This window comes from Carcharodon carcharias, chromosome X (genome assembly GCF_017639515.1).
Source record: "Carcharodon carcharias isolate sCarCar2 chromosome X, sCarCar2.pri, whole genome shotgun sequence".
Taxonomy (NCBI): domain Eukaryota; kingdom Metazoa; phylum Chordata; class Chondrichthyes; order Lamniformes; family Lamnidae; genus Carcharodon; species Carcharodon carcharias.
In genome coordinates this window covers 5,968,009-5,984,663 of record NC_054507.1, presented here as the reverse complement: position 1 = coordinate 5,984,663, position 16,655 = coordinate 5,968,009, and the positions used below count along the sequence as shown (strand labels likewise).

General features: G+C 44.3%; 1 protein-coding gene across 1 annotated transcript in view; it reads right to left on the bottom strand.

Annotated features, from left to right (window-relative positions):
• LOC121273195 (vitamin D3 receptor B-like) overlaps positions 1-16,655 on the bottom strand; it is a 242,994-nt gene that overhangs the window by 34,186 nt on the left and 192,153 nt on the right. The window contains exons 7-8 of the mRNA XM_041180186.1: positions 8,297-8,481; positions 3,732-3,873 (exon numbers count right to left, since the gene is read on the bottom strand). Of these exons, the coding sequence (XP_041036120.1) occupies positions 3,732-3,873; positions 8,297-8,481 (327 nt within the window). The remainder of the gene's footprint in view (positions 1-3,731; positions 3,874-8,296; positions 8,482-16,655) is intronic.

The window sequence follows — 16,655 nt, the reverse complement described above, 5'->3', positions numbered from 1 at the left end:
GCGATTAGTCTTTCTTGGTTTTTCCCTGTTCCACCTGGACAGCTGAGATCAAGGACTCACTAAATGGGAAACTTTGGCTTACTAAGGAATCCAAAACTTGTTGCAAATAAACTACCTGTACAGAAATGCACTCAGAATCCAAAATAAACTGGAAGAACTGGAGGCCATGATCCGTAGTGAGGAATCAGATGTAGCAGAAATAACTGAAACATGGCTACATAAAGAACAGAAATAAAAACAGAAAATGCTAGGTATACTCAGCAGGTCTGGCAGCATCTGTGGAGAGAGAAACAGAGTTAACGGTTCAGGTCGATGATCTTTTCATTAGGACTGGGGAAAGTTAGAAATATAGTAGGTTTTAAGCAAGTGAAAGGGAGGAAGATGAGAAAAAGAACAAAAGGGAAGGTCTGTGGTAGGTTAGAAGAGAGGAGAGACTAAATGACAGAAGGGCTCATGGTGCTAGGCCAAAGGGCGTGGTAATGGGACAAGTAAAGAAACAAAAATGTATAGAGGAGATGTAAATGGGAGAATGGTGAACAGATGCTGTCCAAATGCAAAAGCAATAGTAAAATAAGAGTAAAATGAAAGCCTGCAAAGAATAATGAAACAAAACGGGGGCAGAGGTTACCGCCTAACATTCCAGAGCCTGGAGAGGTGTAAAATGGGAGTCAATGGGCTTATAATGAATATGCATTGATAGCCTGAATGATAGCGAAGTCTAGCACGTGAAAAAGACAAGACTGAAACATTTGCGACCACCTTCAGCCACAAGTGCCGAGTGGATGATCCATCCTGGTCTCCTTTTAAGGTCCCCACCATCATAGATGCCAGTCTTCAGAAAATTTAATTCACTCCACGTGATGTCTAGATACAGCTGAAGGCATGGGATACTGCAAAGGCTATAAGCCCTAACAACATCCCAGCAAATAGTACTGAAGACTTGTACTCTAGAACTAGCTGCAGCTGTTCCAGTACAGCTACAGCATTGGGATCTACCCGACAATGTGGAAAATTGCCCAGGTATGTCCTGTATATAAAAAGCAAGGCAAATCCAACCTGGCCAATTACCACCCCATCAGTCTACTCTCAATCATCAGCAAAGTGTTAGATGATGTTGTTGACAGTGCTATCAAGCAGCACTGACTGAGCAACAACGTGCTTCCCAATGCCCAGTTTGAGTTCCACCGGGGCCACTCTGCTCCTGGCCTCATTACAGCCTTGGTCCAAACAAGGACAAACGAGCTGAGCTCAGGAGGTGAGGTGAGAGTGACTGCCCTTGTCATCAAGGCAGCATTTGACCCAGTGTGGCATCAAGGAGCCCGAGTGAAATTGAAGACAAACTGAATCAGGAGAAAATTCTCCACTAGTTCTCAACAAAGAAAGATGGTTGTGGTTGTTGGAGGTCAATCATCTCAGCCCCAGGGCATCACTGGAGTTTCTCAGGGTAGTGTCCTAGGCCCAACCACCTTCAGCTACTTCATCAATGACTTTCCCTCCAAAAGGTCAAAAGTAGGGGTGTCAGCTGATGATTGCACAATGTTCAGCATCATTTTCACAACTCCTCAAATACTGAAACAGTCAATGTCCATATGCAGCAAGAGCTGGACAAGATTCGGGCTTGGGCTGATAAGTAGCAAGTAAAGCCACACAAGTGCTGGGTCTTGACCATCTTAAACAAGAGAGAATCTAACCATATCCTTTTGATAGTGGCAATACCATCACAGAATTTGGAATCCTGGGGTTTACCATTGACCAGAAATTGAACTGGGCCAGCCATATAAATACTGTGGCTACAAGAGCTGGGAATTCTGCAGAGAGTAAACCACCTCCCATCTCCCCAAAGTCTGTCCACCATCTACAAGGCACAAGGTGTGTAACGGAATACTCTCCACTTGCCTAGGTGAGTGCAGCTCCAACAATACCCAAGAAGCTTGATACCATCCATGGCAAAGTAGCCCACTTGATCGTCACCCCATCCAACTTAAACATTCATTCCCTCCACAACCGATGCACAGTGACAGCAGTATGTACCATCCACAACATGCACTACAGCAACTCGCCAAGGCTCCTTTGACAGCACCTTTCAAACCCGCAACCTCTACCACCTAAAAGAGAGAAGGCAGCAGACACATGGGTACAACACTATCTGCGAGTTCCTTCCAACCCACTCACTATCCTGACTTGGAAATATATTGCCGTTCCTTCACTGTCGCTGGGTCAAAATCCTGGAACTCCCTCCCTAACAGCACTGTGGACTGCAGCGGTTCAAGAAGACGACTCAGTACCACCTTCTCAAGGGCAATTGGGGTGGACAATAAATGCTGACCTTGCCAGTGACCCTCACATCCCAAGAACAAACAACAAAAAAGAGGTAGCAGAAGGGCTCAAGGGAATGGATTTTTTATGTATGCAGGACTCCTTTCTTACCCTCTATGTAAAAGGCCCAACAAGAGGAGCACTACTGGAGGCAAGAATGGCAAACGAGCCAGAACAGATAAGAGAAGTAAGCCTAGGGGCATATCCAGGGAACAGTGATCATAACATAATAAGATTTAATATCAAGACTGAGAAAGACTTAAGGAAGACCCAGACCAAGGTACAAAATTAGAAAAAGCTGATTTTAAGGGGATGAGGCTGGAATTAGGGAAAGTGAACTGGAAAAAAATAGCAACAAACAAAGAAATAGAACAGCAGTGGGAAACATTTGTCCAACAGTGATCACTAGAATCCAGGAGAATTACATCCCTCTAAAAAGCAAGATCAAACTAATCAGTAATGAGTTACCAAGAATGAATAAAGAAATAAGGGCAAAAGTGAAACTAAAGGAAAAGGTATACACTACGTACATAGATAACAGAGCAGATGATGATGAAAGAGAATAGGAAAAGGTTAGGAAATAAGTCTAAAGAACAATTAGAAAGTCAAAGAAAAACTACGAAATTGAATTATCAAGGAATATAAAAAGAAATAGTATGGTACCTATTACATTTTGGTTGGAGGAGTAAGGAGGCCACATAACCCTTGGAAAATAAGTGTTCAAATGGGATGGAGGAACAGAGGCATCAGGGGCTTACAGAATCATAAACTGCTAAAAGTAGCAATGGGGCTCTTTTCGGGAGGGATAGAATTGAAAAATAGAACAGCATAAAACCTTGCTTAGACCACACTTGCAGTACTGTGAACAGTTCTGGTCTCCATATTATAAAAAAAGGCATAGAGACACAGGAGAAGGTACAAGAAAGACTTACAAGGATGATATCAGAATTAAGAGGTTATATCTATCAGGAAAGATTGAACAGGCTGGGGTTCTTTACTCTAGAAAAGCAAAGACAAAGAAGTGACCTAATAGAGGTCTTTTAGATTATGAAAGGGTTTGATAAGGTTGACATAGAGAAGATGCTTCCACATGTAGGTGAGACCAGTACTAGGGGCCATAAAATATAATATAGTCACAAATAAATGTAATTGGGAATTCAGGAGAATTTTCTTTACCCAGAAAGTGGTCAGAATATGGAGTTTGCTATCACAAGGAGTGATTGAGGTGAATAACATAAATGCATTTCAGGGGAAGCTAGATAACCACTTGAGAGAGAACGGAATAGAAGGATATACTGATAGGGTTACATGAAGAAGAGTGGGAGGAGGTTTGTGTGGAGTATAAACACCAACTTGGACCTGTTGGGTTAAATGGCCTATTTTGGTTATAGAAATACTTTGTAAAAATTACATACCTGCAGATGGGTTGCAACATTCTGAGGAGGAAGGGTGGCAGGAACTAAAATCAAAAGAAGTTGCTGAGCAGAGATTCTGTGATGGATCAGCAGAAGAGGACTGTTCAGATTCTTCCATTTTAGATTCAGCCCGTACTGGTGGCTGGAACAGAAAAGAAAATGACAGATACAATGTTATTTCCAAGGTTGTCACCACAGTTTATGAGCACAGGAAAGAGGGGATGTCAAAGTGAGATGTAACTTTTTCAATTTTCCTACTGTGTCAATAATCATTGGAGATATACAAACTCACATTTAAATAATGCCTTTCATATCCCACGGCTGCCCAAATCACCTCACAATCAACAAAGCACCTTTGAAGAGTAATCACTGTTGTTTTGTAAGCAGTTAGTTTGTGCACAATAAGATTCCTCAAATAGCAATGTGATAAATGATTGATAAATCTGTTTTTGGTGGTATTGCTTTGGGATAAGTTGATAAGAATTCAGGACCGGCATGTTCCTGCTAGGATGAAGGATAAGCATGGCAAGTTTCAGGAGCCTTGGATAACGAAGGATATTGTGAGATTAGTCAAAAAGAAAAGGGAAACATTCATAAGGGCTAGAAGGCTGGGAACAGATGAAGCCCATGGAGAATATAAAGAAAGTAGGAAGAAACTTAAGCAAGGAGTCAGGAGGGCTAAAAGGGGTCATGAAAAGTCATTGGCAACCAGGATTAAGGAAAATCCCAAGGCCCTTTATACATATGTAAAAAGCAAGAGGGTAGCCAGGGAAAGGGTGGGCCCACTCAGGGACAGAGGTGGGAATCTGTGTGTGGAGCCAGAAGAAATGGGAGAGATACTAAATGAGTACTTTTCATCAGTATTCACCAAAGAGAAGGACTTAGCGGTCGATTTGTCTAGGGAAGAGTGTGTAGATAGCCTGGATCATGTTGAGATCAAAAAAGAGGAGGTGTTAGGCGTCTTGAAGAATATTAAGGTGGATAATTCCCCAGGGCCAGATGGGATCTACCCCAGAGTACTGACGGAGGCAAGGGAGGAGATTGCTGGGGCCTTGACAGAAATCTTTGTATCCTCACTGGCTACAGGTGAGGTCCTAGAGGACTGGAGAATGGCCAATGTTGTTCCATTGTTTAAGAAGGGTAGCAGGGATAATCCAGGAAATTACAGGCCGGTGAGCCTTACGTCAGTGGTAGGGAAATTATTAGAGAAGATTCTTCGTGACAGGATTTACTACCATTTGGAAGCAAATGGGCATATTAGTGAGAGGCAGCATGATTTTGTGAAGGGGAGGTCGTGTCTCACTAACTTGATCGAGTTTTTCGAGGAAGTGACAAAGATGATCAACGATGGAAGGGCAGTGTAGTGTTATCTACATGGATTTCAGTAAGGCCTTTGACAAGGTCCCTCATGGGAGACTGGTACAGAAGGTAAAGTCGCACGGGATCAGAGGTGAGCTGACAAGATGGATACAGAATTGGCTTGGTCATGGAAGACAGAGGGTAGCAGTGGAAGGGTGCTTTTCTGAATAGAGAGCTGTGACTAGTGGAGTTCCGCAGGGATCAGTGCTGGGACCTTTGCTGTTTGTAGTAAATGATTTGGAGGAAAATGTAACTGGACAAATTAGTAAGTTTGCAGATGACACTAAGGTTGGAGGAATTGCAGATAGTGAAGAGGATTGTCAAAGGATACAACGGGATATAGATCAGTTGGAGACCTAGGTGGAGAAATGGCAGATGGAGTTTAATCCGGACAAATGCGAGGTAATGCATTTCGGAAGGTCTAATACAGGCAGGAATTATACAGTAAATGGCAGAACCCTTAAGTGCATCGATGGGCAGAGGGATCTGGGTGTACAGGTCCACAGGTCACTGAAAGTGGCAATGCAGGTGGATAAGGTAGTCAGGAAGGCATATGGCATGCTTGTCTTCATCAGCAGGGGTATTGAGTATAAATGCTGGGAAGTCATGCTGCACCTGTATAGAACCTTGGTTAGGCCACACTTGGAATATTGTGTGCAATTCTGGTCACCACATTACCAGAAACATATGGAGGCATTGGAGAGGGTGCAGAGGAGGTTTACCAGGATGCTGCCTGGTCTGGAGGTTATTAGCTATGAGGAGAGGTTGGAGAAACTCGGATTGTTCTCACTAGAGAGACGGAGATTGAGGGGCGACTTGATAGAAGTTTACAAAATTATGAGCGGCATGGACAGAGTAGATAGTCAGAAGCTTTTTCCCAGGGTGGAAGAGTCAATTACTAGGGGACATAGATTTAAGGTGAGAGGAGAAAACTTTAGAGGAGATGTGTGGGGCAAGTGTTTTACACAGAGGGTAGTGAGTGTCTGGAATTCGCTGCCAGAGGAGGTGGTGGAAGCAGGTACGATAGTGGTGTTTAAGAGGCAGCTTGACAAATACATGAATAGAATGGGAATAGAGGGATACGGACCCCGGAAGTGCAAAATGTTTTAGTTGACGGGCAATATGATCGGCGCAGGCTTGAAGGGCTGAAGGGCCTGTTCCTGTGTTGTACTTTTCTTTGTTCTTTGTTCTTTCTTTGGATGAATATTGACCAAGACATTTGGAGAAGACTCCTGTTTTTCAAATAGTGCCAGGGAGGAGATCCCTCAACATTCACCTGCACAGGCAGATAGGGGCTCAACTTAATGTTTCACCTGAAAAACAGAAGGCTGACTTATATGGGGGTGCTGGGAGGGTACTGCTCACCTCCCCCCACTCCCCCCTGCAAGAAATGTTAGTTGCCAACCAACCCACGTTAAACAAGGCCGCCTTGCAGCAATAACATGCTGTGGGTGGCCTTAAGGAGGCAAGAGTGGGACTTCCGCCCCTCAGTGGCAGAAAGTCCTGCCCTCAAGAGATGCTGGCCAATATGATTAGCCGGCAGCTCCAGCAGTCTCAGCAGCACCAGAACTGAGTAGTTGTTAACATCAAAAAGAAAATCAAAATGCTTTACAACTATTTTTAAAAGCATACTGATTTGAGAAAAAATGAACAAGTTTTCATTGTTGTGAATGTCTGATTCCATAATTCATGTTTATTCGAGGTCTAACTTTTAGTTTTAGGAATTAAAGCGTTAAATGTAAGATAAATGAAAACATCTGATTGGGAAACTGATAAACAGCTCTGAGCTAAGTGCAATTCAAACAGACCAAGGGTAACGACAGTTCAAAGTGTTTATTTAATAAGGTCAGAATTAGAAGAGAGAAAATTTACACAATGGATGACCCATTTTTTGGTAGGGACAGGAAGTCTAAGTTGCCTTCATAAGGGGTTTAAATTATTCATCTAGTTCCCAGAACAAAGAAACTAAAAGCACCTTTGTAAATAAGGGAGGTTCTTGGTGGGACCAGCAAGACTGGAGAAGAGCGTTGATAACTCCATTAGAGATATAAATTAGTAATAGGGGTCACAGAATCAAAAGGTTTGTTTTGAAGATAAACGATAGTTAATTAACATTTCTATTTGGAACATCTAAATATTGAATGTTCCATAGAAATGGGCTGTGGGGGCGAGGAAGGTTCATTTGTTTATTTATCTGTGTTTTGCTTACAGAAGCAGGTAGCCAGCAGTTAAGTGTTTTTGAGAGAGGGGAAGAGAGAGAGAGGAGGGAGAGAAGGGGAGAGAGGAGGGGGAGAGAGAGGAAAGAGGAAGGAGAGGGAGAGAGAGGAAGGAGAGGGAGAGGAAGGGGAGAGAGAGAGGGAGGAAGGAGAGAACAGAGAAAGAGGAGAGAGAAAGAGAGGAGAGACAGATAGGAGAGAGTTAGGGGACAGAGAGAGAGGAGGGGGGAGTCAGAGGTGAAGGGGAGAGAGAGACAGACACCATTAGGAACCATGGTGCTTCTGATTTTTAAATCACTGAGCACAAATACAGTGAGGCCCAAGCTTGAGCTGAGAAGACCACAGTTATGAGGCTTTAAAGAACAGTTGTGGGATTGCTTAACCAAGAGTTAATAGAAGGATTCCATGAAAATTTCTACCTTGAAGAATAACTGAACACTGAGGAGAAATTAAAGTGAATTCTGGAGAACTGCGGCATGCTTGGTTTGAATTCCAAAAGGAGTAGTGAATGAATCCTTAAGATCTCGTAATATATAATGAAATTCTTGGGCAGGATTAAGAAGTAAAAGGGGAACTGGGTTTATACTTTAAGTCTTGACAAACTATAGTGTTAAATCAGTAGTGTTTGCTTTGTTTATTTTTTTTATATACAGTAAAGCTTGTTTTTATTTAAAAACATGAAATCTTGAGGCAAAGTTACTTTCAGTTGGCCACTGGTAATTCAAATTTCCCTTTAAATGTTAACAATCTTTACGGATATTGTAACATCACGCAAAACTATCTTTAATAAGATTTCAAGGCTTGCCTCCTCCAAACTCAACCCTCCCGGTCAGTGTATAATGCCTGAGTGTGGAAATACTGTAGACAGTTCGATGCCGAGTCCCTACAGATTCTGCCCGTTATCTCTTTCCTTATATCTATCAAAAACATATTTACACTGTGAGCAATTATAATTTTTGTAGTGTGCCTGTTCTTGGCCCAGATACATACTCTGAACTGGGTGAAGTCCGAATATGATACGTCGTACGTTTTATGGTGGGCCTCAACCAATAAGACAATCAGTTTTTCTTGCTCATCTGACAACTTTGGTTTCTTAGCCTCCTTTATTGCTTCTTCTTCCTTCCGTTTTAAAATCATCTCCTTTTTCCTCTGAACTTCTTCATCTGTTAAAATGACTAGGCAGATAAAAGGGAAACATTTAAGTGAAGATAATGTAACCATCCTAAACATTTTCAGTGTTACAGCCATTTACTGATACACAAAGACAGCTACAGGGCCAACATTATAGGGTTCAATATTAGAGATAAAAAAAGCATAACCTCCTTCAACAACACCACAACACACCCAGCACAGAAAATGAGAGGCTGATATGAAGGCGAAGATGGAGACAAATATCATCTGTTCCAGGTGCTGCAAGAATTGTGACCCAACCACAATAGCCCAGATAAAGTAAAGCAAACACTGCACCTAACAACAAAGCATCCAGGACTTGGGAACATGAATGGATATGTACAACTAAACCAACACTCATTTCATTCATCTGAACTCTTCTAAATGCTATTCTAGCAAAATTTACAACAATTGCATCATTTAACCTACTGCAATACTCTTCTAGCCACCACCCCCACTGCCATCCCACCCCCCCCCCCCCCCCCCCCCCCCCCCCCCGTAAAGTTGGTAAATTTTACAACATTTCAGGCCTCTTCTAAAATGAGCAATTTTTTTTTTTTTGCTTATTCCCCTCCATTCCTGCATTTACAATTCTGGCTTGAGACAGACGTTATGGCACGATTACATTATGTTAGATTATGGGCAGGATTTTCTGCTCAGCGTGTGGGCATGCACCTGACACTCCTGAGCGTGAAATAGTGCACAATGACATCAGGTGAGTGTCCCCTTGCGCGATATTTCAGTTGGTGGGAACACGCGAGAGTCGGCAGTGCGCCTGCTGACAATTAAGAGGCCTATTAAGGCCATTAATCAATTCGTTAACGTGTATTTTTCGCTGCCCATCCAACGTTTCAGTTGGCGGATGGGCAAATCGGCCAGGCGGCCTTTGGATTTTTTAGGAAACCTCATCCATGGGCAGGATGAGGTTTCCGACATTAATTTAAAAAAATTAAAATGTTTCTGTTCATGTGAGTGAGTCCTATGTGAGGACATTTTTTTTGATTTTCAAAATCTTTAACTTTCATTTTAAAATTCTTCAGCTCCCTGAGGCAGTCCCATGCCTTCAGGGAGCTTTCAGTGCCCGCTCCCCCTGCGCATGCTCAGACTTTTGTGCTCACCCTCCTCCTGCCCCCATCCCAGCAGCGCTGAGCTTCTCAGTGCGCCTTTCACGCTGCCTGGCCGTCGCAGTGGTCCATGTTGGCCAGCCTCTTGACCTTCTAGAGGCCCCGCTGCCTCTTGCTGCTCAGGCCCTTGCTCCTCCTGGCCCTGTGCCAACCTGCGATGGTCCCTCCTTCTCCTCATCTGGATGAGAGCCATTCCCAAGGCAGAGTTACCTGCAGCCTGCATCATCGTCACCTCAGTGGATTTGTGAATGAATTGAAGTGATACGTGTAGTGAGCATGTCCTTTACAGGTTTCCCTCCATCTCAAAGCCAGCAGGCAAGTGCTCAGCCCTTCACCTGGCCTCCATCTAGACATGGCCTCCCCACCCCACCCCTTCCAGGTAAAGGACATCCTGGAGGACCAGAGTTGGGTGTTCCCTCCCGTTCATACATGAACCCGTATGGAGACATTGCTCTTTGACCAGGGTGATAGAATCATGTGCAAGAAGCCTCACACGGACACTTTTCTACTTGTCTCCGTTACCCTCAAGACTATAGAGAGACCATTGCCTTGGTAGCAAAGAAAGAATAACCACATGATCCCTTGTCAGCCAAGACCATTCACCCAGGAGGATGGAGGTTTGGACTCACGAGTTGACTGCCCTTCACCAGCCCTTGGAGGCATCCACCTCCCTCCCTCCCTTCATCCCTGCCTCTGACTGCAGCCGATGGCAAATGACACAGAATGAACGGCAGCTGGGCTCTCGAGGTTGTGAGACCCATGACTCAGGAACAAACCTGCAGCAATCTGGGCTTCACCGTAGAGAGGAGACACAGCTGAGCATGGTTCTCACCCAGCTGCCTCATGATTATTAGTCGGCCACTTGTGCTGACCTTGAACTCCACCCACTTGAAAAGATTTTCCACCCACTTAGAGGATTCACATGTCTATGTATCTTAAATAAAAGTAGATATCACTGTTATGTAATAACAACATGCTGGAATAATAAACTATTTGAACCTTTGTTCCCGCCAAACCTGGGTAAGCCAAAAAACATATTCACTTGATTGGTGTGGAAATTCTATAGTATGAAAGATACGTATAGTTGTTGCAGGTTGAGAAAATTGTATCTGGTGCAAGAACAGTTCAAAAATAATAAATAATTAACAACATGTAAAACATATTTTTCACTCATACAACCTGTGGAAAATATTCTTTAAGCAGCTTAGACCTTGAACTAATGAATCTGGCGTGGTCGGTCAGAGGATAAAGTGGAAGGAGTGTTAAACTGTAACTGTAACACATTCTGCTATTGGAGTTCAACTATATGTAACCTTGTCTGTTCCTTTAAGGTTACAAAGTCTAATTGTTTAAAATAGACATTTGTTGAGGTCAATTAGCGGTTAAAAGGTTCTTTGCAGCTTGCCAGGTGTTAAAATTCCCTGGCTCCTTCCCAAGATACAAACAAAACAAAGTGGCTGCTCTCCTCTCTCTAAAAAGAATGTTTTGCAACTGCAACAAATTCTGACTCTTTGAAGTGCAACACAGACTCTCAGAATAATGGAACGGAAGGTTCCCCTTTCTGCCAGTTGTAAGGATCCCATGTGAAAAGTATCTGGACAGTTTCAACCCAGATTCTGATGAGTGAGAGTCCACAGCAAAATAAAAACTGTTCCGAGTGGAAATTCAGTTTTCTGCTTTTCTTCAACAACTCTATGGGCAGGAGTTTCCCTTTGTTGGGCAGGCGGGCTCAGGAGCGGCCGTGAAACCGACCGAGCTGGCCAAGGGAGGGAGCCCTGGCTGCTTGGACCGAGTGTCTTGCGGCTCGAGGGCCATGACTTGGATGTGCCCCACAAGGTGTTCCTCAGGTGGGGTCGGCCAGGCTGCAGTGGTGCTGCAGGTAGAGAGTGGACTCATCAACGCTCCTCTGTCCTTTCAGGAGAAGACTGCCCACAACAATATAGAAAGGTCGTGGTCCGGCGGAGGCCCCGCTAGCCTCCTAATCCACTCGAGGTATGAGCAAGATGCCCTGGAGTTTGAGAGCCAGCACGCCCCATGTGCAACCAGGTGTGGAGAGGCGGGGGTGCCAGACGAAGGTAAGAGTGCAGTGCACAGAGGTGAGAGTTTTGGCTTGTGCAACCATCTGATCTCAAGGCCAATCATCTGGCAAACGGAGGTCACAGTCTCCCTCGAGAGGCGGAGCTTCCTTCGACATTGCACCTCGGGCATGTTGAGGTAGCTGCATCACCGCCTGTAAACCCTGGCAGCAGGATAGTGGCATCTTCTGTGGCCCCTTTCATCTTGGACTTCCTGTTGGCCCTGCACCCCTTGTGCCTGTGTCTCTCCTCCCACAGGTCCCTCCCCTGGAAGCTGCATTGGGACACCTGGTCTCCTCTCCCTTCAGCCCCTCTCTTCCTCCTCGTAGGAGGTGCCACGAGTGGAGGCCACAATCCCCATTCCCAGGGTAACAGAAAGCTGTCTGATACCTGGAAGGGTCCACACGGTCTGAACCTTCCGAGGAGCTTGGAGGCAGCAGTGAGTCCTGAAATTAAGCCTGGAAATGCTAAGAATGAAGCTCAGAATTGAGATGAAGCTGCCAAGTACCAATAAGCAACGACCTGCAAACTATCTCCAAAACTGCTCACTACTCACACTGGCAATGCTGCTGGCCCTCTTTATCCTGCCCTTGGGCGAGGTATGTGAAAAAGTTGGCTGGCCACCTGCCCATCTTGCCCATGCGACAAGCAGAAAGTCGCACGGGAATAAAAAATCACCATCAATTGCATTGTTAAGGACCTTAAGTGGCTGCTTAATTAACGGCGGGTGCCACTCCGGCACCCACATGCGCCCAATGAGTGAAATATTGCTCGAGTGCACGATGATGTCGGGATGCTTACCCGACATCGTCGCACACTATTTTACTCCGCTCGGGTCGGGTGAACGTGGGACAAAAAATTCTGCCCTACAAAACCCAAATTCATTCCAAAGCGCCGAGGTGCTTTCCCATCATATTGCCCTGGACAGGATAAAAGCAAAAGCTGCTGGTCATTGAGGAGCTAATCCTCATCTTAAATCTCTCGCTCGCCTCTGCAACCTTCTTCATCTATATGGTCAGCTATTCTAAATTCTCCTTTCCTGTTCCTCCTAAGCTTCCAATATTCCATCCCACATGCTTCTTCTCCTACATCCTTACTGTTAAAATGAAGACACATCAGACTTTTCTACCCAAATTTATTTTTTGCCAGTACCTCAAAACAGTGAAATTCCTTACTTCACTCACTCTTCCCTTCTCCCTACAAAACTGATGCTTATCATAATCTAATCACTACTTACTGATCTGCCTGGTCACTAAGACAAGCACTTCCACTAGACAAACCCTGGCTCATTCAAGCACTAAGACAAGCACTGCTACCAAACAAATCCTGGCTCGGTCAAGCAATAAGTCATGCACTGCCACCTTCATCATGGGCTGAGTTTCTTAATTTATTTTTAAATTACCAATTTTATTCTGAGGTCACAAGGTGGATGCTGCAAGAGGTGGAAATGTCACACTTACACAGTGGGATTTTACGCCGGTGGGATTTTACAGTCCTGCTCTGGTCAATGGAGTTTTGAATGGCTCACTGCACTTTACAACCTTGTCCCTGTTATGAAGGGGCCGTAAAATTCCACCCAGTATGTGCAGGCTCTGCTGTGGCTGAATCAGAGTAAAGGGAATGTCCCGGCCAGAAGACAGGAAGGAAAATATATATCTATGACAACCTGGCTACTCTGCAAAATTATTTCATTTTTAAAAAAATGGACAAGGCTTTACCCTGACTCGCCATGACTCGTACCAGAGGAATTTCTAACCTTCAGAAACCAGCAGGGAACTCGTTATCTTTAAAGAGGTGCTAATGCTCTCTGTGACGGCCAACAATCAAATTCCAAAGAAATGTACCAACATCCTTTGACATTTCTAAGGCAGAGCTCCAGCCAACAGAGGCAGAATGCAAGGACAAAAGGGACCCTGACTCCTCCATTAAACACCTCAAGATCCCAGACCTGTGAAAGTACATCCTGTGTCCAACATCCAGTAGAAGACCATAAGACCAAAGGACATAGGAGCAGAAATTAGGCCATTCGGCCCATCGAGTTTGCTTCGCCATTCAATCATGGCTGATAAGTTTCTCAACCCCATTCTCCCGCCTTCGCCCCTTACCAATCAAGAACCTATCTATCTTGGTCTTAAATACACTCAATGACCTGGCCTCCACAGCCTTCTGTGGCAATGAGTTCCATAGATTCACCACTCTCTGGTGAAAGACGTTTCTCCTCATCTCTGTTCTAAAAGGTCTTCCCTTTACTCTGAGGCTGTGCCCTCGGTCCTAGTCTCTCCTACTAATGGAAACATCTTCCCCACATCCACTCTATCCAGGCCTTTCAGTATTCTGTAAGTTTCAATCAAATTCCCCCTCATCCTTCTAAACTCCATCGAGTATAGACCCAGAGTCCTCAAACATTCCTCATATGTTAAGCCTTTCATTCCTGGGATCATTCTCGTGAACTTCCTCTGGACCCTCTCCAGGGCCAGCACATCCTTCCTGAGGTACGAGGCCCAAAATTGCTCACAATATTCTAAATGTGGTCTGACCAGAGCCTTATAAAGCCTCAGCAGCACATCCCTGCTTTTATATTCTAGTCCTCTCGAAATAAATGCCAACATTGCATTTGCCTTCCTAACTACTGACTCAACCTGCAAGTTAACCTTAAGAGAATCCTGGACTAGGACTCCCAAGTCCCTTTTCACTCCAGATTTCTGAATTCTCTCCCCATTTAGAAAATAGTCTATGCCTCTATTCTTCCTACCAAAGTGCATGACCTCACATGTCCCCACGTTGTATTCCATCTGCCACTTCTTCGCCCATTCTCCTAACCTGTCCAAATCCTTCTGCAGCCTCCCCGTCTCCTCAATACTACCTGTCCCTCCACCTATCTTTGTATCATCTGCAAACTTAGCCAGGATGCCCTCAGTTCCTTCATCTCGATCATTAATGTATAAAGTGAAAAGTTGTGGTCCCAACACTGACCCCTGCGGAACTCCACTAGTCACCGGCTGCCATCCTGAGAAGGACCCCCTTATCCCCACTCTCTGCCTCCTGCCAGACAGCCAATCTTCTATCCATGCTAGTACCTTGCCTCTAATACCATGGGCTCTTATCTTACTGAGCAGCCTCCTGTGCGGCACCTTGTCAAAGGCCTTCTGGAAGTCCAAGTAGATAACATCCATTGGCTCTCCGTTGTCTAACCTACTCGTTACCTCCTCAAAGAATTCTAACAGATTTGTCAGGCATGACCTCCCCTTGATGAAACCATGCTGACTTTGCCCTATTTTACCATGCACTTCCAAGTATTCTGAAATCTCATCCTTAATAATGGACTCTAAAATCTTACCAACGACCAAGGTCAGGCTAATCGGCCTGTAATTTCCCGTCTTTTGCCTCACTCCCTTCTTAAACGGGGGGTTACATTAGCGATTTTCCAGTCCTCTGGGACCCTCCCTAACTCCAGTGATTCCTGAAAGATCACCACTAACGCCTCCACTATCTCTTTAGCTATCTCCTTCAGAACTCTGGGGTGTAATCCATCTGGTCCAGCTGGAGGTATGTCACATTACCTCCCCCAAGCTGCCAGAGCCTGTAATATTGCCGTGTGGAACTGAACCCAGACAGTCTACCATTTTACCATCCAATAGGTAGCAGCAGAAAGAGCTCTGTCCAGGTGAAGTGCCTGGCCTTAATCTACACTGTGAACTACTGAAACATTGGAACTCCTGCATCAGTGCCTACAAGACTAATTCATCTCTACGTGCCTTCTTTCATTGGAGAAGTCCTCATTTCTGGAAAGTTGAATCACCCTGCAACAGGTTCAGCTTACTAGCCTCTAAAGAGATACACCACTGGACTTTTGATTCTGGATTCTGGACTCATGTGAAACCATAACTCTTATCTTTATTGTGGTCTTGCCCTGTAGCCTTTTCTTTCCCTTATCCCTCTTTTATTGTATGAGTGCAAAAAAGGGGCATTTGTTGCAAAACCTCTTTCCTGTGTTGTGTGTGTGTAAAATAAACCAAACTTCTTATGTTATCCTGAGTTTGCTGTGGGGTTATTAATAGAGGATTGGATCACTCCAAAACTGAAGAGTTGGGGAAAAACACCACCACTTACAAAGGGGGAAATCAGAAATCAAAAACACCTTTCTGTTTCTGGACTGGTAATGAGAGGAGAAATCAGGGCTGTTTAAATTAATCCCTCTCCTGTCCGTAACAGGAACTTTGCTCTGCAGCTGGCAGTGCTGGTAACTGACAGATCAAAAAATATGCTTAGATACAATGCAGCAACTACATTTCGTTTCCTGACAATATTCTTACCTAACTGAGCTTTAATCAGGTTTCATCATCAGAACTGCTCAAATATTTAAGGGTTGATGCTGCTGTGGAGTCTCACTAGATACAATGGCAAGTTGAGATTGAGCTCTAATAGTATAGCCCCACTTATCTGACCCACACATCACTAGCAAGACTCCACACCAGCGATGGGCCTTGTAAAATTACCCACTTACTACCTCATATCTCACTACCACCAACTAATTTTACTACATTGTGGTGCATGGATATTAGACAATGCAACAATCCCTCATGGTTAGACATAAAATTACTTTGGGATTTCTAAATTGAAGTCATACAATGGGTTGACCTCAGTGAACATGAGCACATACATATGCAGGTTTGATACCTCTTGTTGTACTTTGCAGCAAACCACCATCCACAATTACTTGTCTCCCACAGAAACTGAAGGGATGTTCTAGTTCTTGGCTCCAGCTATCCAAAATATGCTAACACGCCTCTGGTATACATTAAACATTGCAACTCACCCACATTGTCTCGCTATAGACAATTAAATAGCCTTTTCCAAGTTAGCTACCAAATACTTCTTTGAAAAAAGGATACAGCCAATTGTGAAAAGCTATGTGGACTGACTCTGCCATGTGACCTCTATTGAGTAGCCTTCTATGGCTGGGATTTTCTGAAGAATGAA